The 25,233-nt window shown below is 55.6% G+C and overlaps 1 protein-coding gene across 1 annotated transcript in view; it reads right to left on the minus strand.

Annotated features, from left to right (window-relative positions):
* The window catches only part of FHAD1 (forkhead associated phosphopeptide binding domain 1), a 118,019-nt gene that overhangs the window by 21,721 nt on the left and 71,065 nt on the right, over positions 1 to 25,233 (minus strand). The window contains exons 16-24 of the mRNA XM_081308090.1: positions 20,029 to 20,099; positions 18,112 to 18,264; positions 15,219 to 15,326; positions 14,944 to 15,051; positions 12,205 to 12,312; positions 9,392 to 9,499; positions 4,695 to 4,868; positions 2,905 to 3,130; positions 1,242 to 1,326 (exon numbers count right to left, since the gene is read on the minus strand). Coding sequence (XP_081164216.1) covers positions 1,242 to 1,326; positions 2,905 to 3,130; positions 4,695 to 4,868; positions 9,392 to 9,499; positions 12,205 to 12,312; positions 14,944 to 15,051; positions 15,219 to 15,326; positions 18,112 to 18,264; positions 20,029 to 20,099 — 1,141 coding nt within the window. The remainder of the gene's footprint in view (positions 1 to 1,241; positions 1,327 to 2,904; positions 3,131 to 4,694; positions 4,869 to 9,391; positions 9,500 to 12,204; positions 12,313 to 14,943; positions 15,052 to 15,218; positions 15,327 to 18,111; positions 18,265 to 20,028; positions 20,100 to 25,233) is intronic.

Raw genomic sequence — 25,233 nt, forward strand, 5'->3', positions numbered from 1 at the left:
AGAAAGAGAAAGACAGAAAGAGAGAGAAAGAGAGAAAAAGAGAAAGACAAGAGAGAAAAAAGAGAAGAGAAAGAGAAAGAGAGAGAAAGAGAAAAAACAGAGAGAGAAAGAGAAAAAGGAGAGAGAGAAAGAGAGAGAAAGAGAAAGAGAAAAGGAGAGTGAGAGAAAGAGAGAAAAAGAGAGAAAGAGAAAAAAGAGAAAGAGAAAGAAAGAGAAAAAGAGAGAGAAAGAGAGAGAGAGGGAGGGAGGGAGGGAGAGAGAGAGAGAAAGACAGAAAGAGAGAGAAAGAGAGAGAGAGGGAGGGAGGGAGGGAGGGAGGGAGAGAGAGAAAGAGAGAAAGACAGAAAGAGAGAGAAAGAGAGAGAGAGAGAGAGAAAGGGGGGAACCGTGTCTTTGGCCACACTGAGAAGTTCAGAACTTAAGTGACCATGCACACTAACGCAGTGACCACCAGAGCCACGTGGCTGCCTGGCCTCTGCCAGCGGTGGTCCCTGGGCCCGGTGGAGTTCCAACAGCAGACAGTCGGGAACTTCTCAACATGTGGGGACGGGGTGTCTTTGCCTTTGGTGAGTGGAATTGGTGGCAGCGTCAGCGGGTGGCCTGCCACCTGAGGAGCTTCCCCAGTGCCTGCTCTGAGTCATGGTTTTGCCTCACGTCGACACGCTGCTCGGTGGTGACTTTCTGGATCTGTCCCATCCGTAGGTTTTGTTTCTCTGAAAACTGTCCATTCCTGAGGGCACAAGGTCTAGGGTCCTCTACTCTCGAGTTGGGAGAGCAGGGTCGTTATTGGTTAAGGTCATTTAGTCCAGGTCTTCAACTCTGAACTCCTTCCAGGACTCCACTAGGTGGCCTCTGCTGTGTGAAACCTCCACCGTCTGCTCAGGACAGTGGGGTCTATCCGGCAGGGACCCGGGGAAGACAGCTACTGATACCATGAACACAAATCTACCAAGTGCCAGACACCAACGTCCTTACTCAGCCAAAGAGGAAGCTGAGGCTCAGAGAGGTGGTCTGACTGGCTCAAGGCCACACAGCTACCAGTGTTGAGTGGGGATGTGAACATCGACCTCCCGGGCCTTTCCTGCTGCACCGTCTGACTTGTTGAAGGAATCGAGAAATGTAACACAATGGCATCGAGAACTCAGGACCTGTTTCCTTGCCTTGGGCTGGGGGATTCTGGGTCTGCTCTAGCTCCCCGGTGCCCCTGGGGATGGCCTGGCCTGGCGCCCTCCGGTACTCACATCAGGTGGTCGCACGCCATCTCTTTGGTACTGTTCTCCAATGGGGTGGCCACGGGAAGCTCTTCCGGCATTTCTGCCTCTTCAGCTGCAGCAGAGGGACACACGACATTAGGCCCCCGCACAGAAGTGGATGCCCTCCTTCCCCTTGGCCTGTGGGCCCCCTGACTGGCCCACCTTGCTGCCCTCCTTCCTGGGAGACCCACCCCGGGTTCTGCGTCACGTCACGGCGGAGGCTATCTCCAGCAGAGGCCGTGGTTACAATGTGGGTGGCCACCTCTGGAGGTGCGCGCCCACGTTAATCCCGACTGGAGCTTGCTGTTTAGAGGTGGGGCCTTTGAGGATCAGACAAAGCCATCAGGGTGTGGCTCCCAAGATTGGTAGTGGTGGCTTTAGGAGAAGAGAGACCAGAAACACAGGCACCCCTCTGGTCTCTCGTCCTTTGTCACCTGTGTGGCCCCAGGACTGCCAGCAAGAGGGCATCACCAGATGTGCCCCCCCCGACCTTGGATCAGGCCATAAACCCAATTGGCCTCTTCTCTTCATAATAACCCAGTGGCCCTGGGGTCTTCACCTTTGCTAGCAGGCAGGCGTCCCCAAGTCCACTGACAGAACAGGGAGCGCATGTTAGAGTGACAGAACTGCTGCGGGGGGCACAGCCGGGGCACCGGGTCCCCCAGCCTGTCTTCTTCCCACCTCCTCTCGCTCCTCAGCCCCCCACCCCGCCTCCTTGTCCCCCTCTCATCCCACAAACTCCCGTGCGGTGTCTGCTTTAAGGCAGGCACTGATCTAAGTGTGGAGACGACAAGATGTCATCGCCCTCCGTCCCAGCGTGAGCATCCTCAGAGGACACTGTTCACCTGCCAGGGCCACCACCTGGGGACCTGCAGAGTCCATACCTGCAGAATTCCCAGAGCCTCGCTGAGCCTGGAACATAACAGATGCTCAACTAAGAGCTGAACGACGGCAGGGGCCCGTGCCCACAGGTGGCCACTGAAGCAGGACTGTGTCCCAACCAGAGGGAAGTTTCCTCCGGGGACATTCAGCAAGGTCTGGAGGCATCTAGCCAGGGAGGCCGGGGAGGCCGGGGAGGCTGGGGAACCCTTAGCAGGACTAGGGCAGGTGGCCCTGTCCAGCCCAGAAGGTCAGTAGGGCTGAGGCCAGGAAACCCAGGCCCCAGACCTCTTCTCTAAGAGCTCAGCATCTAACAGGATGGTGGGCTCGGTCACTGGGGGAACGTGGCACCCAGCCCCCATTTCCGTTTTTCACTTCTCTGGTACGGAGCTGACCCGGCCGTGTCTGCAAGGCTCCAGTCAAGTGGCAAATGGCCGAAGGCAAGAGCAGCCCTGCAGAGGCCCCTGTGTAGGACGTTTCCATGTGGACAAGAACGGCTGTGTCCACTGCTCTTGTCACGCCTGACGGCTCCTGCGGCATGTGTGTCGCCGCCTCACTGGGTCGGCACAAAAGATGTCCCGACTCATCGCCAGCGCCTCGGCTCACCCGGGCCTCGAGGGCTTCTGACGTCCTCGTGCAGCAAGAAGCACAGGGCCTTGGGCCACTGCGACAGCTTTCCAGTGGGTGCAGCCTGTCAGGTCGGCCGGCTGCGGGGCTGCGGCACCCTGAGCTGCCCTGGCGCGGGGCTCCCCGGGTCTCTCTCTGGGCCTACCTGGGTTATTGACCTTCAGGGTTGCAATCTCTTCTTCTATTTTCTTATGGTGTTGGGTCACTCGTTGGAGTCTCTCCTCTAGACTCACAATCGTCTGTGAGTGCTGTTTGATCTGCTCCTTGTATTCTTGGATTTCCTCTTCGAATCCATGTTTCTGAGTTTCCCGCTGGTCTTGCAGGCTCTTTACCGTCAGTTGCTGTAGTATTATCTGCTCCTCCATCATGATCTGGGGAAACAGGGCAATGGTTATGTGATGTGGGAGCTGGATGTGATGACGTTGACACTTGTTCTCCTTTGTACAACACAGGGCTGAGCTGGTCTGACCACAGGACCTTGGCTTGTGCTGTTCCCTCTACCTGGCATGCTCCCCTTCCCTGGCTCCTCCCATGGCTCATCCACCCCTTCTGGTCTTTCAGGTCTCAGCTCCAACATCCCCTTAAAGAGCCCTCCCCGATCACCCATCTACAAGAGGGGTCTGAGACACTTTCTATTTGATTTGTTTAATTTTCTGTTTTAGTGTTCCCCAAGACCTTATCACCACCTGAAGTGAGCTTGTTCTGTTGTTTCTTTGCCTGCTAGAATTCAACTCCATGGCAGAATCTGGGGGAATGTGGGGGACCCAGATTCTTGATCAATATGAATGAATGAAAAATTTTATAAGGAAAAAAGCAAATGAATTGGGACTTCTTAAAAACAGAAGTCACCAAGGCCCCTGAATGGCAAATCCGACCCCCCCTTCCTGAGGCCCTTCTTGGTGTTTCTGCCCCTTCCTCCCTCACTCCCGCTTCTCCGACTGACCCTGCTTCTCCGGCCCCTGCTCCCTATTACCCAGGCCCGGCCTCTGGTCTCCTGAGGTGTGACTTCTTTGTTGGGACAGCCCATTTGTGCCCACTTTCTGACAGTCTGCCATGAGACTCCTCCAGGTTCAATTCCCCTTCTTCCCCTCCCAAATCTGCTGAACCGCGCCAGCTGGGGCAGCGCTAAGCTCTGCTACCTGCTGCTGCTCACCACCCTGGCTCCCTGGGAGGACCCCACCCAGGCCCTCCCCGTTCCCACCAAGGTGCCCTTCGCCTGCCATCGTGGCCCCAGCTGCCCTGGCTTTGAAGCTTGAGCCTTTATCAAGCGCTGTCATGGCAACGCCTGCCGCCAGGCCCCTCCCCTTCCCTCGCTCTCCCCAGCCCTGAGCATCCAGGTCCCTGTGAATCTGACCTACAGCTGCGTCCCCCACGTGCCCGCCTGAGCCGGCCTCTCCGCTCGCTCCCTGATCTACTGGGATTTCCGGTAGATTCATCTCATCAGGCCCTTGCCCACGGAGCTGCTGGCTGGATGTGCCAATGACAGAGGAGAGCAGTGCGGGACCCTGTCTGCCAGGGCCTCGGGCACCCACCGCAGCTGAAAGCCTTGACTGAGGGTCTGCGGAGCAGTTGCGGATCACTAGGTCCCGGGCTCCTGCTCCTTCCCCGTGGGGCTGTGCAGCCCCTGCCCTCCATCTCAGAGGACTTGCAGGAGGCCTCAGCCTCAGGTGACCTTTCACGCCACACCAGCGTTTCTCAATGAGCAGTTCTGCCTCTAAGGGACACTGGCAACATCTGGAGACATTTTTTGGTTGTCACCCCTGGGAGAAGGGAAGTGGCATGCAGCAGGTAGAGACTGGGATGCCACTGAGCCTCCTGCAGCGCCCAGAGTGGCTCCCAGCAGGAAAGAGGTACCCAGCTGAGGCTGGGAGGGACACCGTCATCTTCCCCTGGGGCACTCTCTCCCGTCCCTGCCCCTGCAGGCCACCAACTTACCAGCTTTGTCTTGGCAGTTTCCAGTTCGGCTAAGGATTCATTTAGCTTCAGGGAGAGGCTCTCTGCTCTCAGGCTTTCAGCTGTCTTGATTTGCTGAATCTCTTCTACCAGGGTCAGTGCATCACTTAACTTATTATTTAAAGAGTTCTCTTTTTGCCCTTTTAATTCTATTTCCTAGACAAACAGCAAACATCAAATTAGCAGACATTCAGCACTAAGGGTCAACTCTAGCCTCCTTGCCCCGCCGTCTTCAGGGAGGACGGGAACTCCACTCGGCTGCTCCTGGGAGGCCCACGGTCCAAGCCTCGCCTGGAAGGTTCCCACCGCACGGCTCTTCCTCGAGCTCAGCTGACGGTCTGTCTCCTTGGGACTTCTGGTCTCCCGGCTTACTTCCGACACCTGGAGCTCGGGGAGTACGTTTGATTTCTCTTTTATGAGACAGTCTTTAAATAGCCGAGGAGGGCTGCCAAGTCTCTAAGTCTGTTCTCCAGGATAAATGAGCCGAATTCCTTCACCCTCCGCAGCGTGGCCTGCCTTTGGGACACTCTGCTTTCCCACGGGGCTTTGGCACTGGGATGGCCACACCCCCACGCTGCCCCCCAGGCCCTGGCCACATAGGACCCCCATTGCTGCGTCCATTCCGCCTGTTGCCCATCCTGCCTTGGATGGGCAAAGTCCCTGTGGCTGGCCCGACAAGGTGGAACTCGGGCTTCTTAGCAGGCAGGGTGTGAAGTCTTCCAAACATGACAGTCCAGGTAATCTTGAGACACTCTAGTGGGCACTCTCCATCATCAGTGGCAATGTGAATGGGTATGGTCCTTCTGGAACATTCCTTGGGAACACACTGTGATCTGCAAATGTTAATATTCTAGGACCCAGCAGTTCTATTTATTTATTTATTTTTGGTACCAGGGCTTGAACCCAGGAGTGCTTTACCACTGAGCCACATCCCCAGTCCTTTTTATTTTTTAGTTTGAGACAGGGTCTTGCTTAGTGGCTGAGGCTGTACTTGAACTTGAGATCCTCCTGTCTCAGACTCTCAAGTTGCTGGGATCATAGACCTACGCCACTGTGCCCGGCAGCAGTTCCGTTTTTGGGACTCGATCCCAAGGATGTCCAGCCTGGAACATGGGGTGTTTAGTCCAGTGTCTTTTATACCCTTGAAAATGGAGAAAAAAACCACAGGGCCTGGCTATGAGGAGGGGCAGATAAATTGGGGTCCATCAGACTCGGTGCACACCCAGGCCATCCCTCAATGGCTGGTAGTAGAAGATTGTTGAGCAATACGGAGGCCCTTGGACAACTAGTTATGTATAAAGAAACAGCTCCCAGCTGGGGCTGGGGCTCAGGGGCAGAGTGCTCCCCTGGCACAGGCGAGGCCCCGGGTTCCATCCTCAGCACCACATAAAAATAAATAAATAAAATAAAGGTATTGTGTCCAACTACAACTAAAAAAAAAAATTTAAAGAAAAAACAGCTTCCAAATCAGTGCATAAACCAGTGACTTCATAATAAATCATATTTATCTGCATCCCTAATCATGCTCAACATCCAGGTGGAATCACATCAAAACCCCGCTGGTGACAGCACGGTTAGCTTTTTCTTCCCCTGAGTGAGATTTTGTATTTTTCACATGTTCCGGGAAGCCAGGGGCTCCTTTGACAATCAGGAGGGGAAACTGTACTTAAAAAAGAAAAAAAAAAAAAAGAAAAAACGAAATGCAAACACCACCTTCATCAGGCTCTTCTGGAGCCTCCCCTGGGGCTTGCTTCTTGTTCCCCAAGCCTCCACGGAGCTCCGTCTGATTCTTGGGGAGGCTCTTCACACCGCCCCTAGACTCTCCCTCCAGCACAGCTGTTCTCTGGTGGACCACGAAGCTGCCTGGTCTCTGCCCAAGGTTGGAGAGGCCTGGCACGGCCGTCACCGCCCCTCTGGTGTGAAACTGGTTTTGCTTTTCTGCTCTCTTTTGTCTATTTTACCTTTGCAGGTGAAATCTAGCTTTCTATTGCTCTTCTGTGTACGCCAGTAAGCCCCCTGTGTGTCTGGAGGGTCCTTTTGTTATGTGAGCATCTGCAATTTGCAATATCAAATTGGTTAGAGGTACTTATTACAAATTCAGCCAGGAGATTTTCGAAGATGGGCCCCAAACTCGGATTCAGAATCAGGACTTAGTGGTGACATTTGGAGTCGTACACCAATCTTCATCTTATAATTTTTTTCTCATTTCCTAAATTATTTTTTGCATATAGAGATTAAAAATTCTAATTAAAAGAAACCAGTTGTTGCAAATCACAATGAGCTTGCGAGGATTCACCTTAAAATATCAAAGCACACTTCAAACAGACACATCCACAAACTTGGAAATAGAACAAAAGAACATTTTGTTTTGAAATGAAATTATTTTCATTAACTACCTATTGAAATATTTTGAATATCAAATGTTGGCATGCACTCACCTTGGTTGGGGGTAAAAGCTGCTTTTCAAATACATTTAGTTACAGAGGATACTCAGTGACCTATTTAAAAAAAATTCTCTGTTCATTTCTTCAGAGATTTACTCTGAGCTGGCATGGAGGCGCACACCTGTAATCCCAGTGGCAGGAGGATCACGAGTTCAAAGCCAGGCTCAGCAACATCGAGGCGTAAGCAACTCAGTGAGGCCCTGTCTCTAAATAAGATACAAACTAGGGTTGGAGATGTGGCTCAGTGGTTGAGTGTCCCTGAGTTCAATCCCCAGTAACCCACTCCCCAAAAAAGATTTACTCTGAATTTCAGAAAAGTCAAATTCTATTTTTTGTTTTAAATATTCTTTTAATTTAAAAAATTTAAAAATTCATTGTAAATTGACAAATTATAATCACCTGTATTTATGGGGTACAAAATAATTCTATGACTAATATAATGCAGGATGTCATTTCAGAATAATGAAGTCAAGCTAATTAACATATCTATCACTTCCAATACTTATTTTTTTTGTGTGTGTGAAAACATTTGAAATGTACTCTCAGCAGTGTACAACACACTATTATTTACTATGGTCATCACTTGGTGCGATGGATCTCAAAAGAAAAAAAAAATCCCAGCTTACTCCTGCCCGAGGCATGTGATACTGGCGTACATCTACCCCTTCCCCGTCCCAGGCTCCTCCCCAGCTTGCTGTGATCTGCTGTATGAGTTGGTTCTGCAGGTATGGGAGCGCACACAGCATCTGTTTTGCTGTGGCTGGCTTATTTTGTTTAGCATGATCTTTAGTTTTTTGAGGGACCTCTGTGTGGCTTTCTGCAGTGGCCATGCCAATTTGACGGTACACAAGGTCCCTTTTCCCCCCATCCTGCTAGACACCGGGTATCTTTTCCTATAACGGCCCTTCTGGCGGGTGTGGGGTGGTATCCCACGGGGGCTCCATTTGTGCCCCCTGGTGGTTGGTGATGTGGATGGAGCATTTTCCAGGTGTCAGTTGGCCACGGTTTGTCTTTTATGAAATATCTCATTGGGTTATTTCTTTCCACAGGGCTGTTTGGGTTCCTTGTAAATTTTGGACATTGCCACTTATCAGATGTACATCTTTCAAGTATGTTTCTCCTGGTCTGCAAGTTGTCTGTTTATCCTGTTGTTTCCTTGCCATACAGAAGCTTTCGATTTTGATGATTTTAATCTATTTTCGCTTTTGTTGCTTCATTTTTGGGTTCAAATCGAACAACAACAACAAAAAACCCAATCATTGCTTAGACCCAAGTCCTGCTGTTCTCTTGGTCTTTCCAGGCACATGGTGGGTCCTTGGGTGGAGTTCTGCTCCTCCTGGTCTGGTGTGAAGCCAGCTGCTGACTGTCACAGACCTACCCTTGGATGTCCCTGTCCCCTCTGGGGTGTCCTTGAGGACGGTCCTTGTTGCTCTACAGGGTATTCCATTCAATGAGCCTTGGAGAGGTTCTCTGGGGCCAGTACCAAGAACAGTCCCGTTTCTGTGGCTTGGACGGTTCTGGCCTAGTAGGCAGCACAGGCTTTGCCTTACCCAGTAACTTCTAGAACAAAGTCATGACTTATTCATTGATTTCATGATACACACTTTTTTTTTTTTTTTTTTAACTCTGTGGCACATCATTTGGGGACCCAACCTGGGGACAAACAGACTGCTCCCCTGGACCTCCTGTGTGGCCTGGGCACCCTCCCCACACACGGTGGGCAGCCCTGGGTCTTGCACACCTCTGCCTTCTCTGTGCATGTGCCAGGTGCCCAGGGGCTGTGTGGTGGCATGTGTGCATCAACCTTCTTCCTGGGCGGTGTTCAAGGGGCCCCTGCTCCACTGGGCAGAGCTTGCAGATTCCCGAGTCGGCCCTACGCCGACTGTGAGTCAGAACTCTGGGGGTGAGGCCTGAAGAGGGACTTGGAATAAGTTCCCCAGAGAGTCTGATGCATGCTAGTAAATGACCCAAGATGGATGTGAGCTAGGGACCCTCTTTGGTCCCCACTGGCTCCAAGTCCTTTCAGATTCATTTGCCTCTAGGCAAATCTCACCCGATGACCAGGTGACACCTGCTTTACTCTGGATACTGCTCGTGGCATACGTGTGTGTGCTTTGCACGACTGGGACCCAGGATGGGTCCCACAGAGATGGCGAGCAACTTGCCTAATGACCCACAGCCAGAGGGAGGCAGAGTTTGGATCTGAACCGGCCCCTGGGCCCAGGGGACTCATACCTCTTTCTGCTTGGTCAGGCGGTTCTCCAAGTCCTGCACCTTCCTCTTCTCCTTCTCCAAGGCCTCCTTCGCCTTCTGAATCTCGTAGGCGATGCTGTTGTCTGAGATCTGGGAGTCAAGGGTGAGGGGACGAGGGGTGAGCAGGGAAGGGGGGACCATCAGTGCAGAGAGAAGCCAGGGCCAGTCTCTGCGGAAGACAGGGGGATGGGGTTTGGGCTGCAGTGAGGCAGCCAGGGCCGGCCTGGCCGAGGGCTGGACTCGTGGAGCAGCCTCAGGCAGGGCGAGAACCAGGAGCCAAATCTCAGCCTCACGCACGAAGGAGGGAGTGACTCGGTCGTCAGGATTCTGGGGCTGGTGTTCAGGAAATGACATCCTGGTGAGTGCCAGGGTCATATCATTTGGCGCCAAGCCAGGGAATGAACTGGCATGTGTTGGCACCAGTAAAGGTCTGGCTGGGAAGTACCTGGCTCTTAGGAGGTGTGGGAAGAGAGACAGCACAGGGGCACGCTTCCTGTCCCCACCCTTCCTGTCCCTGGCTTCAAAGGACACAGGCAGAATCATCCCATACACCAAGGCGTGGGTTTTGGGAATTAATGCCCAGGACAGCGTGGAGCTGAGGACACTCCACAGACCTGGGCACGGGGTGGAGGCCGGGACTCCCCTGCACAACCCGGGGAGGACCAGCCAGCCCGGGGGTGAGACACTCTATTTGCTGCCATTGACACTCTTGCCGCTCTGCCCCGGCACCAACAGAAAGGCCACAAGACGGGTGTTTTAAATGTCCGGGTGCTGTGCAGACAGAGGCTGGAGCAGGGTCACTGAGGTGTAAACGGGGCATTGGGTGGCGGGGGACCAGGACCATGGCACTTATATTCCCTCTTCCCACTGCTCTGCTGACTTTTCTTTAGTGGATGGGCGCTCTTGTCACAAAGGAGAACGAATGGAAATTGTTACAGGGAATGTCAGGCAGGTGGGAAGGTTTTAACCAGGGGGCAGAGGTGGGGACACTGGGAAGCACGTGGCCCTGAAGAAGAGACAGTGTTACCAGTGCTCCCAGGTTCTGATGAGCCTTCTGAGGTCCCACCTGCACACATCCTCCCCCACCCTCCCCGGGCTCTGGCCTCACTTTGCCCCACTGCCACGTCCTGCCTGCCCAAGAGGCCACCAGCCTGTTCTGCGTCTCTTCTCACGCCATGTGCTGCTCAGCGTAGCACAGATGAGACCAGCAGGGACAAGGCCCCGCGTCCTGCTCTGTGTGGGGAATGCTCGAGGGCATGCACCCTGCCAGCCTGGTCCAGGGGCCCCCTTTAGAGGTGAGGCAGTGGAGGCTGTGCCTGAGGTAGTAGGAGGACAGGTGACGTCCCCGTCACCCCCCAGGAAGTGGTGTGAAGCTGGCCACCAGGGCCCTGCCCTAACCACTGTGCACCCAGCCTCTCGGTCCTGCGATTTCCACCGCGGCCCATCGGAAGGCAGGACGTGCACGCTGGGCTCTCGCCTGGCGGGGCCCCACATGGAAGGGGTGCTCTGGGGCAGCTGTGGCCTAGTTTGGGTCCACACCTCGCCGAGTCTCTGTGTCCGTCTCCCTCACCCCGGCTGGACTCTGCCATTCCTGCCCTCTCAGGTGTGGCAAGGCTGCCCTGCCGCACCCTGGACCCTGCCCTCCCTGGGTGGGTGTCCTGCAAGCACAGACTCCTCTCCCCAGGCCTCTGGGGTGGTTCTGCCCCCATCATGGACGAGGGCACAGAGAGGGCAGGGACTTGCAGGGTCGCACAGCGTGCTAGTACAGAGCCGGTATTGGCGCCCAGAACCGGCTCTTTGGGCCCACTGAGCCCCGGCCCCCTCCTCTGCTCCCCCAGCGAGCTCCTGCCTCCTTCTCTGGCTCTTCCCTGAAATTCCAGGCCCCACTGTGCCCTGGCTGGCTCAGGTCCCATCCCCCTTCCAGTTGTCACTCAGGGTCACCTCCTCAGAGCTCTCCATGGGTGTCGGCCACTCTCTAGCCATTCCTCTGGACTGGCCGTTTCCTGGGGTTCTGTCTTCCTGACCTGGGACGGGGGCTCTGGGCAGCGTGGCCCTGGCTTGTCTTGTCCACTGTGGTGTCCTTGGTCCCCAGAGCAGGGCCCGACACACAGGTGCTCAGAGAATATGGGTGATGAATGACACTGAGCCACCGAGCCACCACCTGCTTCCCCGAGGGCAGCAGGGTGGGCCTGCTCTGCCTCTGCCCGCGACTGCCCATGGACATGCCACTGGGGTTGCTGGTGACTCTACCCAGCCCTGCCTGTCCCCTCTTGCTGAGGCTGGATGTCTGGTGGGCCTGTCCCCAGGCGGGTGGGTGGGTGTGTCCTCTGCCGGTTCCTGCACTTGGGACCCTCCTCACCTTCCCCGGGGCTTTGTCTATGTGAGGCTGCACCCCTCACCTGCCCCAGGAGGCGGCTGCCCTTATTGGATGCGACCTCCGTGGGAGCTCCTCACAGACCTGCCTGGCCCCCGCCTGTGGCCCTGCCCCGGGGTCCTCTAGAGTCCCCCGCGTGGCAGGGGTGTCTCCCGCCTGGCTATGCTGATGAGCAGGATGCTGGCTGAGGACGCCTCAGCCCTGGGTGGGCCCAGGGCAGGACAAGCTGGGGGGATGCAGGTGCCGTCCAAGCACTTCAACCCAGGGACACCTACTGCTGCGGGCGGGGCTGGCCGCGTTTCCATTTAATAGGTGAGGACACTGAGGGTGGGAGGCTCAGGGCTGCCCGGCTGTCCCCTGGGCGCTAGGAGTTGGCCGACCTGGCCGCTGCAGCTCTCGGCCGCCTGGCTCTGGCTCGCACCTCCTTCTGCTGGGTCAGGTGGTTCTCCAGGTCCTGCACCCTCCGTCGCTCCGACTCCAGGGCCTCCTTGGCCTTCCTCTTCTCGTGGGCTATGCTGCTCTCCAAAACCTGAAAGGCAACGGCCGCTCCTCTGAGGACAGTCCTGAGGGCCACGACCCGGGGCCTGGCAGCCCCGGGCTCAGGAGACCTCGCCCTCTGGCACCCGGGTGGGGAGAGCTCTCTGCGGCCCCATTTAATAGAAGAGAGATGGAGGGACAGATGGGGGGACTCCGGCTGGTACGGTTCATGGCACTGAGCCCGGACCCTGCTTGGGGGAAGCTGGCAGCTGCACATGGAGCCCGGGACAGGACCCAGCAGGCAGAGGGGCCAGGCTTGCTGTCACCACCCGCAGCCTCCCTGACGGGAGAGTCTCATCCCCTGTGGCATCCCCACCCTTGGGGTAATATCTTAGGCCGAATCCGGTTTCAAGAGGAGAACAAGGCCCAGGAGGGAGGAGCCACGACGGACAGTCTCCACAGGGCAGGGGCAGGCCTGGCAGGGGCTCCTGGAGGGACACACGGTCCAGGATTCATCTGGGAAGCTCTTGTGATAAGTGATCGTTGGCTAAAGGACTTAAGTCAATCACCAAAGGAACCAAAGGAAGCCACCCACGGCCGCGGTCCGGCCTCGCCTCTGGCCACCGACTCCTGGGCCAGCCTTCTCAACACCAGCTCGAGCGCCAGGAGTTTAGAACTTGGAACACAGTTGCCACTAAAATCCACAGTAAGGGCTCCAGGCTGGCCCCCGGGAGGAGACGTTGCATATTTTGCAGTAAAAAGTGGTTTAAAAGCTCCAGCGCCCTCTTCCCCACACCAGCCCAACAGAGCAGATGAGAAGTGGCAGTGCAGGGACCCCCCTTTCATTTTGAGGGCCTGAGGTGGGATTCAGGGTAGGGGGTGCTCCTGTGACCCGTGAAGAGACTTTGAGGCCTCCTCTGGTGACTTAGGGTTGGCCGCAGCGCCCGACCCCACATCCAGGTGCCTGGCCTTGCTCTCTGCAGCTCCTCTGTGGCTGGGACAGGCCCCACCTGGAGGGGACACACCCTGTCCCTGTGCCCCCAAGCCCACAGCAGGGAAGGTGAGCTGACCCTTAACCCTACCTCACGACCCGGACTATCCCTGTGGCCCTCTTCTGGTAAAAGAAAAGTCCCCCTGCCCCGCCCCAGGCTGAACGCAGTCTTCGGCCAGAGCTCATGAGAGGCCACAGAGAGGTTTGGCCAGGGGAGGTGAAGTTCCAACCGACCTGGGGCCACCAGCCCTGGCTCATCTGCTACGGGCTTTACTCCTGCTTCTGACGTCTCTCGTGATCCCAAAATCCCTCAATTCCAGGGCCGTCCTCTGTTGACCCCTTGGTGGCATTTGACTTGAGTGACTCCACGGAGACCCTCCCTCCTCTTGCCACCCTCCCTGGAGATAGAACTCAACGGTCACCTCAGTGACACTGTTTACAAAGAACCACAAGCACAGCTGGGGGGGAACCAACAGCCAACACCCTCCTGGGGGTGCAGGGCTGTGTCCAGGGGTCTCTTCTTTCTCCCTCATGTGGGTGGGCTGGTGTCCCTCTGAGGTGGACAGGAAGAGGTAGATGTGGCAGAAGTGACAATAGAAACTTCCATTTATTCAGTGACATTTCTATCAGACACTCCCTGGGACATGTCCAACCCTCACAGCCACCTTCCACAAAGGGAGGTATTGACAGATCTGCTCCAGTCAGGATTCGAACTCACATCTCACCTGGCCACAAAGCCTGCACCCCTCTCAGCTGCCTTAGGATGGAGGGATTAACAGAAGCAGGCATGAAAAGGGCTCAGGGACCTGAGGGTGCCACAAGCTAAACATGAATCAAAAATGCAATAGAGCTTCCCCAAAGCTAGTTGGGCACATTAAAAGAAGGAGAACATCTTCAACAAGGGAGGGACTTTGAGGCCCCGTCTGGTGACTTAGGGTTGGCGGCAGCGCCTGACCCCACATCCCTAGGCCTCCCTGGCTGGGGAAGAGTGGTTCTGGCTGCCACACTTTAGGAAGAAAACTAGTGATGGATCGAAAACTCCAGTGCCCGTAGGGCCAGTCAGGGGCCAGAAGTGAGGATGTGTTAATGCGGGAGGAGGTGAGGACCGGGGCAGATTGCTGCCACTTGGTTCAGCGCTGGTCCTTGTTGCCAAGTGGAAACGGGGGCCACATTTCCCAACTCTCAAGAGAGGATGGAAATCTGAATTTTATGAATCCAGAATAAAACTTTCTGGGTCCGTCATGACATATCTGGGAGCCTCCAGAGGGCACAGTGGGCCATGGAGAGGCTCCGGCTCCAGTCCTGCCAGACGAGTAGGGACAGGGGGCCTGGGCCTGTGGGGGAGCAGGTGCAGGAGCAGGTGCCCTTTTCAAATGGCCCCGTTAGGACGGCATTCTGGTGGCCAGAAAGGTGCCGCCCAACTCGACCTAAAGGGAGCACCTCTTGCCAGCGCAGAGCGCCCACCTGATGGCTGGCCGGGGCGCAGACACTCCTTGGTGTGGGCTGAGGCTGGGTGACTGGGGCAGGGTCCCTGCAGCCTGGACTCCCACAACTGCTGTCCCCCCTTCCTGTGCCTGGGACTCAACCTCCTTGCAGAAGATGCCACATCTCCTGTCCTCTGTCCCCTGTCCTGACTTGCTCCCCTCCCCGCCCTCTGAGCTCACTGCCCGGCGGCCCCTCCCGGGCACCCACCTCCTTCTGGCGGGCCAGGCAGCCCTCCAGCTCCTCGAGCCTCCTCTCCTTCTCCTCCAGGACCTCCATGGACCTGCGTCTCTCCTGAGCGAGGCGGTCGTCCAGAGCCTGCAAGCAACGGTGCCTGCTGACCGGACCTGGTGGCCGTGCGAGAAGGTGGCTCTGCCAGCTCTGCGTGGGTCCCCTCACTCCCCACGGCACCTGAGGAGGGTGCTGGAGCAGGCGGGCCCGGATCAGGGCCCCAGGAGGCGTCCCGGGGTGGGCCTGAGTCCTACCTCCTTCTGGCGGGCGAGGCAGTCCTCCAGCTCCTGGACCCTCCGCTGCTCCTCCTGCAGGGCCTCCCTGGCTCTGCCTTTCTCCTGAGCACTGCTCTCCTCCAGGGCCTGCAAGTCAGCGAGGCTTGTTGAACAGACCGGTTACCATGGCGGGAATGTCCCTCTCCAGTCCCACCCCACCCAGGGCTGGGCCGCAGAGCCCAGGAGCCGGGTGTGGGCTCTGGAGTAGGTGGGGCCTTGTGAGAGCCGGGAACTGGACACCAGCCCCAGGGCCTGGCTAAGTGGGAATATACGCCATGCCTCAGCTTCCCAGGGCCACCACGGGGACAGCCACAGTTCCTTCTGCACCGGGAGGATGGGAAGAATGGGGAGATGGCTGGCACAGTGAACACCCTGCAGCCCCACTTGCAGAGGAGGAGACAGGCTGAGAGAGAGTGAGAGACCTTGGTGGGCACCGTGGTCACGCCTGTGATCCCAGTGACTCAGGAGGCCGAGGCAGGAGGATCACAAGTTTGAGATCAGCCTTGGCAACTTAGTGAGTCTGTGTCTCTAAAAAAGAAGAAGAGGGCTGGGGGGTGGCTCAGTAGTACACTGTCCTTGAGTTCCATCCCCAGTACTGGGGAAAAAAAAAAAGAAAGAAAGAAAAAGAAAAAAAGAGAAAAGAAATCTGCCTGATCTATTAGTGACTCCCTCAGGCAGGGGCTGGAAACCGGAACCCTGGCCCCACTGGATGCTAAAGCCTGGTTCTAAGTTAGGGATTAGCCCACGACGTCCCCGCTGTGTGTGTCCTGAGTTACTGTCGCTCAGTAGCGGAGCTGAAAGTCGCGTCAGGACTAGTTCATGGCCAGCTAAAGTGCAAGACCCGTCGCCTGGCTCTCCTGGAAGCCGTTGGTCGGGCCTGGTCTACAGCACTGGTGGGGGCAGAGGTCAGAGGTGACGTGCAAATTCACAATGAAAAAGAAATGCTGGGGGGGAGGGAACCAGAATTCCTTCTTCCACCACAACACAGTCCTCCCACAAGCAGCCTTCACCAGGAGCTGGGGCAGCGGCACAAGGAAGGTCACTAAACAGCAGGAGCCAGCACTGGGGCCCAAGAAGCTCCCTCAGAGTCCCCCGGCTCTGACCGATCCACGTCAGCGTGACATCTCCAGGAAGGGGGATCAGGAAGGGAGCCGCGGGGAACCGTCGCCTGAGACGGGCTGGGTGCACCGAGGCTCGTGTGCCTAAGGGGGTCTGAAAGCCGCCCTAGAAGGGCTCTCTGTCGGGAGCCACGTGGTCAGCGGGTGACAGGAAAGCCTTCAGGGTGCCTGGGGGCTGACCATGGTGGGCCTGAAGCACCAGATCCCAACAAGGGAAAAACCAGTGTCCCCCGCAAAACTCCCCAAGCAGGGTTTTGGGAAGCCGGTCTTTGAGAAGCTGGCCGACAGCGGTGAGGAGGCACAGTCTGGGAGGAGGCCGGAGACGTCAGGTCTGGGCCGGTGCCGCCTCCTGTCTGTGGATGGAGCTGTCTCTTCCACACCCACTTGCTCTTCAAAGTGCACGGCTCTGATTGCGGTATGTAATGTGACCTCTGAGGACGTGTCGGGGGGGCCTTCTGTGTATCTTTTATTACATAAAAGGCAAAGAAAGAGGCCAGGAGGGCAGAGGCAGGAGGAGGGGAGAGGCCCAGGGTAACTGGGTGGGAACTGGCGATGGAAATGGCCGAGGCGGAGCCAGGAGAGGCCTGCAGAGGCCTGGACATTGGTGTGCTGATGGAGGACAGTGTCCAGGTGGGCAGTGGCTGAGCAGGAGCTGGTGAAAGGTGGCACTGGTGACCGTGTAGTCCCCACAGGGAGAGGAGTGCAGGGGAGGAGCGGGGTCTGGCGGTGGGGGGCTGCTGTCTCTAGAGGGGGGGGAGGAGGGGCCACAGGAAAGGCCATTCCACTCCCACCGGCAGCAGTTCTCTTCTGTGGCCGTGTGTTGGAATCGCCCAGAGTGTTTACCAACCCCAGAGCGTGGGCCACGCCATCACCCCAGCTAGATTGGAGCCCAGGGGGTCAGCAGGGGGCAAGGCTGAGTGTTCTGAAATCTCCCAAATGACAAAAGGTGGCCAAAGTCATGAGCTGCTGGCCCAGGCTGATGGAAACGAAGGTGGTGAAGCTCATGGCGGGTCCCTGAGCATCAGAGAGGGCCAAGTTCAAGACCACGATGAGATAAAAGCAGGAAACATGGTTTCCTGGCCTTCTCCAGAGATTCCCAGGCAGTGGGTCTGCGGTGGGCGCCAACAGCCGGTGTTTAACAGGGCATCTTACTAAGTTGTTTTTATCAGGAAACTTTGGCAAAACCTTCCTCCAAGTCTGCGCTGAGACGCAGACCTGTCGCCTCGGCACCATCTGAAGCATATTGGAACCGCTGAACCCCAGTCTGCATTGGAGCCAGGTCCCTAAATGGTCCTCGGACCCTTAGCATCTCACACGCACTGCTACAGGGTGTCTTCTAATTGGACAGGTTTCTAGAAAATTTAGTAGCAATTCCGGTCACTTGTTTTCCCTGTCATGTATGAAGACTGGGATGGTCAGAAACTGGTTTGTTGCCGTTGCGCTGTTGCTTACAAACCAGGGTCTGCTGCAGTGAGGACGATTTGTATATAACTACAATATAGAAACAAATAAGGTGGCACTGATCAAAATTGCAACCGTCCTGCCTTTTCGGGTTGATTTTGCTGTGAGTTTTAGAATTCGGGCTTCATGTGGAATCCTTCATGATTATTCATCCTGTTTAATAATTTACCTCCTTAGTACTAAGCCAGCCGTCGCTGGGATTTCTCCATCTCAGCACCTGCTCTTAATCTCCCTTAGAAAAAAGTCTCTTTCATAGGTTCCCAGCAGTAAGAACAACAACAGGGCGTCCTTACCGTCTTCTCTTCCACCAGCCGCCTGATTTTGCCTTTCAGCTTCTCTTCTTGCGCCAGCTTCTCCTCGTTCAGCTTCTCCTTTTCTGCCTGATGCTCCTGCAGCTTTTCTTGCAGCAGAAACTGGTGGGTTTCCTGAGAGCTGCTGATCTTGATCTAAATTGAGAGAAGAAAGAGGAAGCTGAGGTTGTCAGGGACTGGATGGAGGAGTCATTTCCACACTCACTTGCAAATCGTTTACCTTTCGGGGACAAAGATCTACACAAAAGTTTCTTAAAAACACAGACAAGGGGCTGGGGCTGGGGCTCAGCCGTAGAGCGCTCGCCTAGCACATGCGAGGCCCTGGGTTCGATCCTTAGCACCACATAAAAATAAATAAATAAAGATATTGTGTCCAACTAAAAAATAAATATTAAAAAAAACAACCCACAGACAAACTGCACTTAGCCTAGCTTCTGGTGGGGAAGCAGTAGACCATGAAGACCTTGGATTCTGGAACTAGATAAAATCCCAGCTCAAGTTACTTCTGGAGGCTTCCCCATTTAGAAAATGAGATTAATCATGGTGTTCCGTGTCTTAGAATTGTGAGGATTAAATGAGATAATGATGGAAAGCTTTATGGTGTTTGGTACATAGTAGGTGCTCAGTAAACGGCGGCTGGAATTCTTGGTTACTATTTGCTGGGGGTGGGAGGAGAAGCAGTGATCTGGGAGTCAGAAGGCCCAAGCTTTGTCTTGGTTCTTTTGATGAAGTTGTTCTCATCAGGAAACTCTGAGGGGCACGTGAGCTGTGTGGTGACCAAATAGTAACCAACTTCTCTGGCCTTTGATGTCCATATCTGTGAAACCAGGAGAAGGGACTGGACGGGGGGTTGACGACTACAGTGCACAGGCAGACCTGGTCCACTGTCTGCATTTGTAAATAAAACTTTATTGCAGCTGCCACTCCCACCACGCCTGCTCATTTGCACGGCTTGTGGCCGCCTTTGTTCTGCCACAGTAGAGTTGAGCCTGTGCCTGAGGCCACGTGACCTGCAGAGATTAAGACTGGCCAGGGGCCATTACAGAGAAAGTCACTGACCCCTGGGCCAGGCCTCTGTGGTGGGTGGAAATGGCCGTCTGATCTGCAGCTTCCTTCGCTAAGTGACATGTCTTTGCCTGTGTCACTCCCAGTGCCTGTCCCCCACCACATCCCGGGACACTGGACTCAGGCCTGTGACTTGCTTTGGCCAAAGGGATGTCAGCATATGTGGCAGAAGCAGAGGACAGGAAAGCACCACGTGGTCTTTTCCGCTGTCCCTTGTACCTGCGCAGTTTACGGGAGAAGATGCCCAGGCTCCCTCGCTGGGGGACGAGAGACACGTGGAGTCAAGCACCCCACTCCAGAGGCCAGCCTGGATCCTCCAAGACCAGCCAACACCAGGAGGCCTGAGCCAGCCCCCCAAGGCCAGCAGGGCCACCTGGCTGCTGACCTGGGCAGGTGAGCAGGCACTAGTAGTTGTTGAATGCCCCTAAAGTCATGTGGCTCTTTATTGCAGTGTTACTATGATAATAGCTATCAGCATGATCAACCCCTAGGGGTCACTGGCCTCTCCAATCTTCCTTTTGGTAACTCTGCTGCCTGGACCGTGGTAGCTGCACTTCCCACACTGGGTTTTATACACACACTTTTCAAGATCCGCTGGCATGGAGTGCTTTAGGTTTCCGACAGGGGAGACAAGCACCGTGGTTCATGCAGGAGGCTGGCCAGGGCCCAGCTTCCTGTCTTTATCCTTGGCCCGTGGGAGACCTCGGCCACCCTGTCCCCTATCGAGGCTGGGGGCTGACTCGCCATAGAGAAGAAACAGATCTCCAACTCAGAGGAGCACACTCACGTCCAGGAGCTGAACCAACTTGGAGAAAAAGAACTTGAAAGACTTACCTGCAGCTCCTGGGTCTGGCTCATGATTTTTTTATAATGTTCCAGAAGATACATCAGGTACAAAGAGAACCCTAAAAAACAGAAGGGGGAGAAGGTGTCAGTTCAACTCCTTTGCTTTCTGAATAATGTCTTTTAAAAAAAATTTGTTTATTTTCTGATGATGGCTTGACGGAGCCCGTGGACAGGTGGGTGCAGGTCCCAGGGCCTCCTGTGGAGAGGACAGACCTGCCCCTGGACTCGCACTTTTACAATGATTGACGGACTTTGCTTGGGCTCCAATCTACGTTTCTTTTTGGAGACGGGAAATAAAGACCCCTCAACAGAACACCTATGTTTCCACGTGTCCACTGAGTGCCAGGTGTGGAGGGAGGGGGACGAGGGAGGCCAGGTGCTTCAGGGCCTTAGGGTTCAACCTGAGAGACAAGTTCTAATGCCTGGTGGGAAATGAGCAGGGACCCTAGGTGGCTTGTTGGTGACAGTGAAGGACAGGAGGCATGTGAGGGTCTCCAGGGAGACAGGGATGGTTCGTGCAGAGTGATCGGAAAAGGTGACTTGGAGGAGGACCCACGGGGTGGGGGCCTCGTGTAGGCAGAATTCAGAATGGGAGGGGAGGGCGCTGTGGGCAGAGCCTGTGGCTGGCTGAATGTCCCCCACCAACCTCCTGGTCCCTGGAGCCGTGGATGTGCCTCACAAGGCAGAAGGGACTTGGCGAACGTGCCTGAGGAAGGATTTGGAGGTGGGGGTTCTCCTGGATTATCTGGCTGGAGCCAGCGCCATCACACAGGCTCCTACGGGAAGGAAACGGGGAGATCCGATCGCAGATGGACAGACAGAGGAGGTGACGTGGTGGAAACAGAGTCCAAGATGCTGTGCATTGTTGCATATCAACAAGGTGGAGATAGGGGCCACAGCCAATAAATGAAGCCCCCGAAGCTGAGGATGGCAGGAAAGCAGATTCTCCCCCACAGCCCCCGCAGGACCAGCCCTGCACACCCCTGAAGTCAGCCCGGGGAGGCCGCGGGTGGACTTCAGCCTCCAGATCTGTAGGAGGATACAGGCATGCTTTAAGCCACGAAGGTGGTGGTGGTGGTCACAGCAGATCCCAGACCGGCACAGGGATGAGGCGGGACGGGAACGGGAACCGCAGTGCATGGCTTGGGAGGTGCTGGCTTCCCCGGGTGCCGCTGGCCGAGCAGGAGCCAGGGTGGAGTCAGATGGAAGAGTGCGATCTGCCCGGGGCAGGCCTAGAGCAGTAGCCTAGAACCTGTGAACCTGACCTACATCCCTGGACCAGGCCGAGGGCATCCTGTGGGCCTGGTCCTCCACAGCGCAGGAAGGAAGGCCTCACCCACTGCCGTGTCCCTTTAATAGAGTGGCTCTGAGATGCGTGGCTGCCGGTGGCTGGGCCGGGCCTTGGGATCCACAATTTAAAATGCCTCCAGACATTCTGGGTGTCCCCGAGGTGGGGAAGTCCCCTCCTCTGAGTTAGAGGCAGAGAGCTGAGCTAAGAGCCCATGGGAGGCCCAGGCCCAAGGCGTCAGTGTTGTGGACGAGTTGGGGGAAGCAGCCCGAGAGGAAAGAATGAGAGAGAGAGAGAGAGAGAGAGAGAGAGAGAGAGAGAGAGAAAGAGAGAGATTGGCCAAGTCTGCTTAGACATGTTGGATTTGATGCATGGAGGGACTCCAAGGAGAGCTGGTCAGTGGGAGCTGGACGTGCCCAGCTGGAAAGGTGAGGCCTTTATGAAAACGTAGGAAAGAGCTCCCTCCCTACTGGTGGATGTGGCCTGGGCCAGGGCCCCACCTGCTGCCTTGGCTGGATCCCCTTATGTGGGCCCCAACCTGCACTCCCGTTCCAGCAGACAGGCCTGTGGACGCGTCCATTTGGACATCATGGGCCAGGTGGGGCTGCTGGACACCTCAGTGGAGAGAGAAGGCAAGAGAGGCAGGACCGAGGCCGCACTCGGGACACACTCATGTTAGGGACAGTCGGTGGTGAAGGGGGCTGCTGAGAGCCGTGGGGAAAGACCAGGGGAGAGCCAGGGTGCTCCAGGACCCGGGCCCCCAGGTGGGAGAGGGTTTGGAGGAAGAGAGTCGGGAGCAATGCCAGGCTGGAGGGAGCACAGCCTTGGGGAAGATGGCGGCCTCTTGACACAGCAGGATCCATGTCTGGTACTCGGTGGGGCACGGCCAAGAGTGGGCAGGGGCTTAGTCATGTGATCGAACGCACTTTTAGAAGAACTTGGAGGCTTGAGGGGAGAGGGCTGCGTCGGCCAGCGTGAGGAGGCGCCAGGGGAGGCGCTGTAAGGGACCAAGCTGGCAGGAGGAGAGGCGGCCTGGCTGACCCTGGCCGGGGTTACTGCGATGCAGGGACCCAGGCCGAGTAAGCGAGCGTCTGGGCTTTTGCTCCTCTGCACCTGTGACCCAGGCCTCAAAGGGCAAGGCTCAGATCCTGGGTGAGATCCAAAGAGGACTGAGGGAGAAGGGAGCCCAGGCTGTTGAAGGGGGAGAGGGCATGTTGGGTCACATTCTGGATTAGATGGTGAACTGTGAGCACAAGAGGAGTTTCCTCTTTGGGGGAAGAGCAAGTCTTTATTATATTTGTGATTAGAAAAGTTACATGTGTTTGTTACAAAAAATCCCAATGTTCTGAGAAGTCCATAGTGTGGCTGCTGTGTTGTCAGAGTTGTGACCAGGGGCCGGCACACAGTGGGCCCTCAGTGAGTAGTTGTTGAATGACTGAGTGAGCGTAAAGGTCCCACATTATCCTATCCTGCTGTGACTATACTCTCAAGGGTTCATTTATTTTTCTCCAGATTTTTCTGTTAAAAAAAAAAAAAGGAACACAGAATGCATATTACACCACAACTGGCCCTATTGTCTTTTCAGGAGAAGACACTGTGTATCTTGGATATGTGAGAATGGCAAGTTTTCCATGCATGAGGGGAAGCCTTTCATTTGTAACAAAGTCTTGCAGAAACAGACACAAACAACTGAACCAACAGAGAAGAATGTAAAAGTCCTTTGATTCCCTTATCAAGGGGAGCCTGGGAAACCAGGCAGGAGGTGGGTGCAGGGAGTTTCAAGGTCCTTTGGTTGATTGCTATCTGCCCTCTGGACCACGCAGCCGGCCGCCCCACTCACACAGCAGCTGGTAGGTGAAGCCCCAAGGGCCTCTTCCCTGGGCCGTGCCTGACGTCACCCAGCAGAGCTTCCAGCAGCTTCCCCTCCCCATCTGGACCACCCAAATTCTAAAATGAGGATGATGGACCCCATCACTTCATAGAGTTGTCGTGAGGTTAACCGAGATAATTATGTAAAATGCTGAGGTTGGTGTCTAGAATAAGAGCTTGATGATGAGTGATGATCACCATTGTCACCACCACCACCACCATCACCATCACTACCATGACCACCACCACCACCACCACCACCACCTTCACCACTGATCACCATCACTACACCATGATCACCACCACCACCACCACCATCACCACCATCACCATCACCATCACCACCATCACCATCACCACCACCACCACCACCACCACCTTCACCACTGATCACCATCACTACACCATGATCACCATCACCACCACCACCATCACCACCACCACCACCACCACCACCTTCACCACTGATCACCATCACCACCATCACCACCATCACCACCATCACCACCACCACCATCACCACCATCACCACCATCACCACCATCACCACCATCACCATGACCACCAACACCAATATGATCACCATCACCACCATCACCACCACCACCATCACCACCACCATCACCATCACCACCATCACCACCACCACCACCTTCACCACTGATCACCATCACCACCATCACCACCATCACCACCACCACCATCACCACCATCACCACCACCATCACCACCATCACCACCATCACCACCATCACCACCATCACCATGACCACCAACACCATCACCACCATCACCATTACTACCACCATCACCACCACCAACACCAACACCATCGCCACCATCACCACCATCACCATGACCACCATCACCACCATTATCACCATCACCACCACCACCATCACCACTGATCACCATCACCACCATCACCACCACCACCTTCACCACTGATCACCATCACCACCATCACCACCATCACCACCACCACCATCACCACCATCACCACCACCATCACCACCATCACCATGACCACCAACACCAATATGATCACCATCACCACCATCACCACCACCACCATCACCACCACCATCACCATCACCACCATCACCACCACCACCACCTTCACCACTGATCACCATCACCACCATCACCACCATCACCACCACCACCATCACCACCATCACCACCACCATCACCACCATCACCACCATCACCACCATCACCATGACCACCAACACCATCACCACCATCACCATTACTACCACCATCACCACCACCAACACCAACACCATCGCCACCATCACCACCATCACCATGACCACCATCACCACCATTATCACCATCACCACCACCACCATCACCACCACCATCATCACCACCATCACCACCATTATCACCATCACCACCACCACCATCACCACCATCACCACCACCATCATCACCACCATCACCACCACCCACCTGATCACCACCACCACCTTCACCACTGATCCCCATCACCACCATCACCACCACCACCACCACCATCACCACCACCATCACCGCCATGATCACCATCACCACCATGATCACCGAGGTCATCAACACCACCGTCCCCTCCCACTCCTCCTGGGATGGCTGTGGCCGGGAGCTGGGGTCAGTGGTGGAGAACATAGAGAAGGCTCTGGCTTCCCCTAATATTGCTTGCACTGGGAGAGAAAATGCCTCTGCCACCAGCTTTCTCTTCCATCCTTTCTCCTGACTTCTCTGAACTCAGCAGCCGCCATCACTCACTCTAGCCACTGGAGCACGGCTTCACCCGCAGGTGTCCCATGGAACATCATTTTAAGAGGTGCTAGTTGCGGGTAAGGGCAGCAAGAAAGGACGCGTATTTGGGAATGCCACCTTCTTGGAGATGCGCAGGGCAGGTTCACGGAGGAGCGTCTGCAGAGACCAGTTTATGCTGCTCCAAGCTTGTGACTCTATGAAGTCCGAAGAGAAAAATGGCAGGTCTAAGCCTTGCTGGCTAAAACTGGTCTTTCTCAGTCTTTCTGGAATTG

Source organism: Spermophilus citellus (assembly GCF_964194105.1).
Source record: "Spermophilus citellus genome assembly, chromosome: 9".
In the NCBI taxonomy this organism is placed as follows: domain Eukaryota; kingdom Metazoa; phylum Chordata; class Mammalia; order Rodentia; family Sciuridae; genus Spermophilus; species Spermophilus citellus.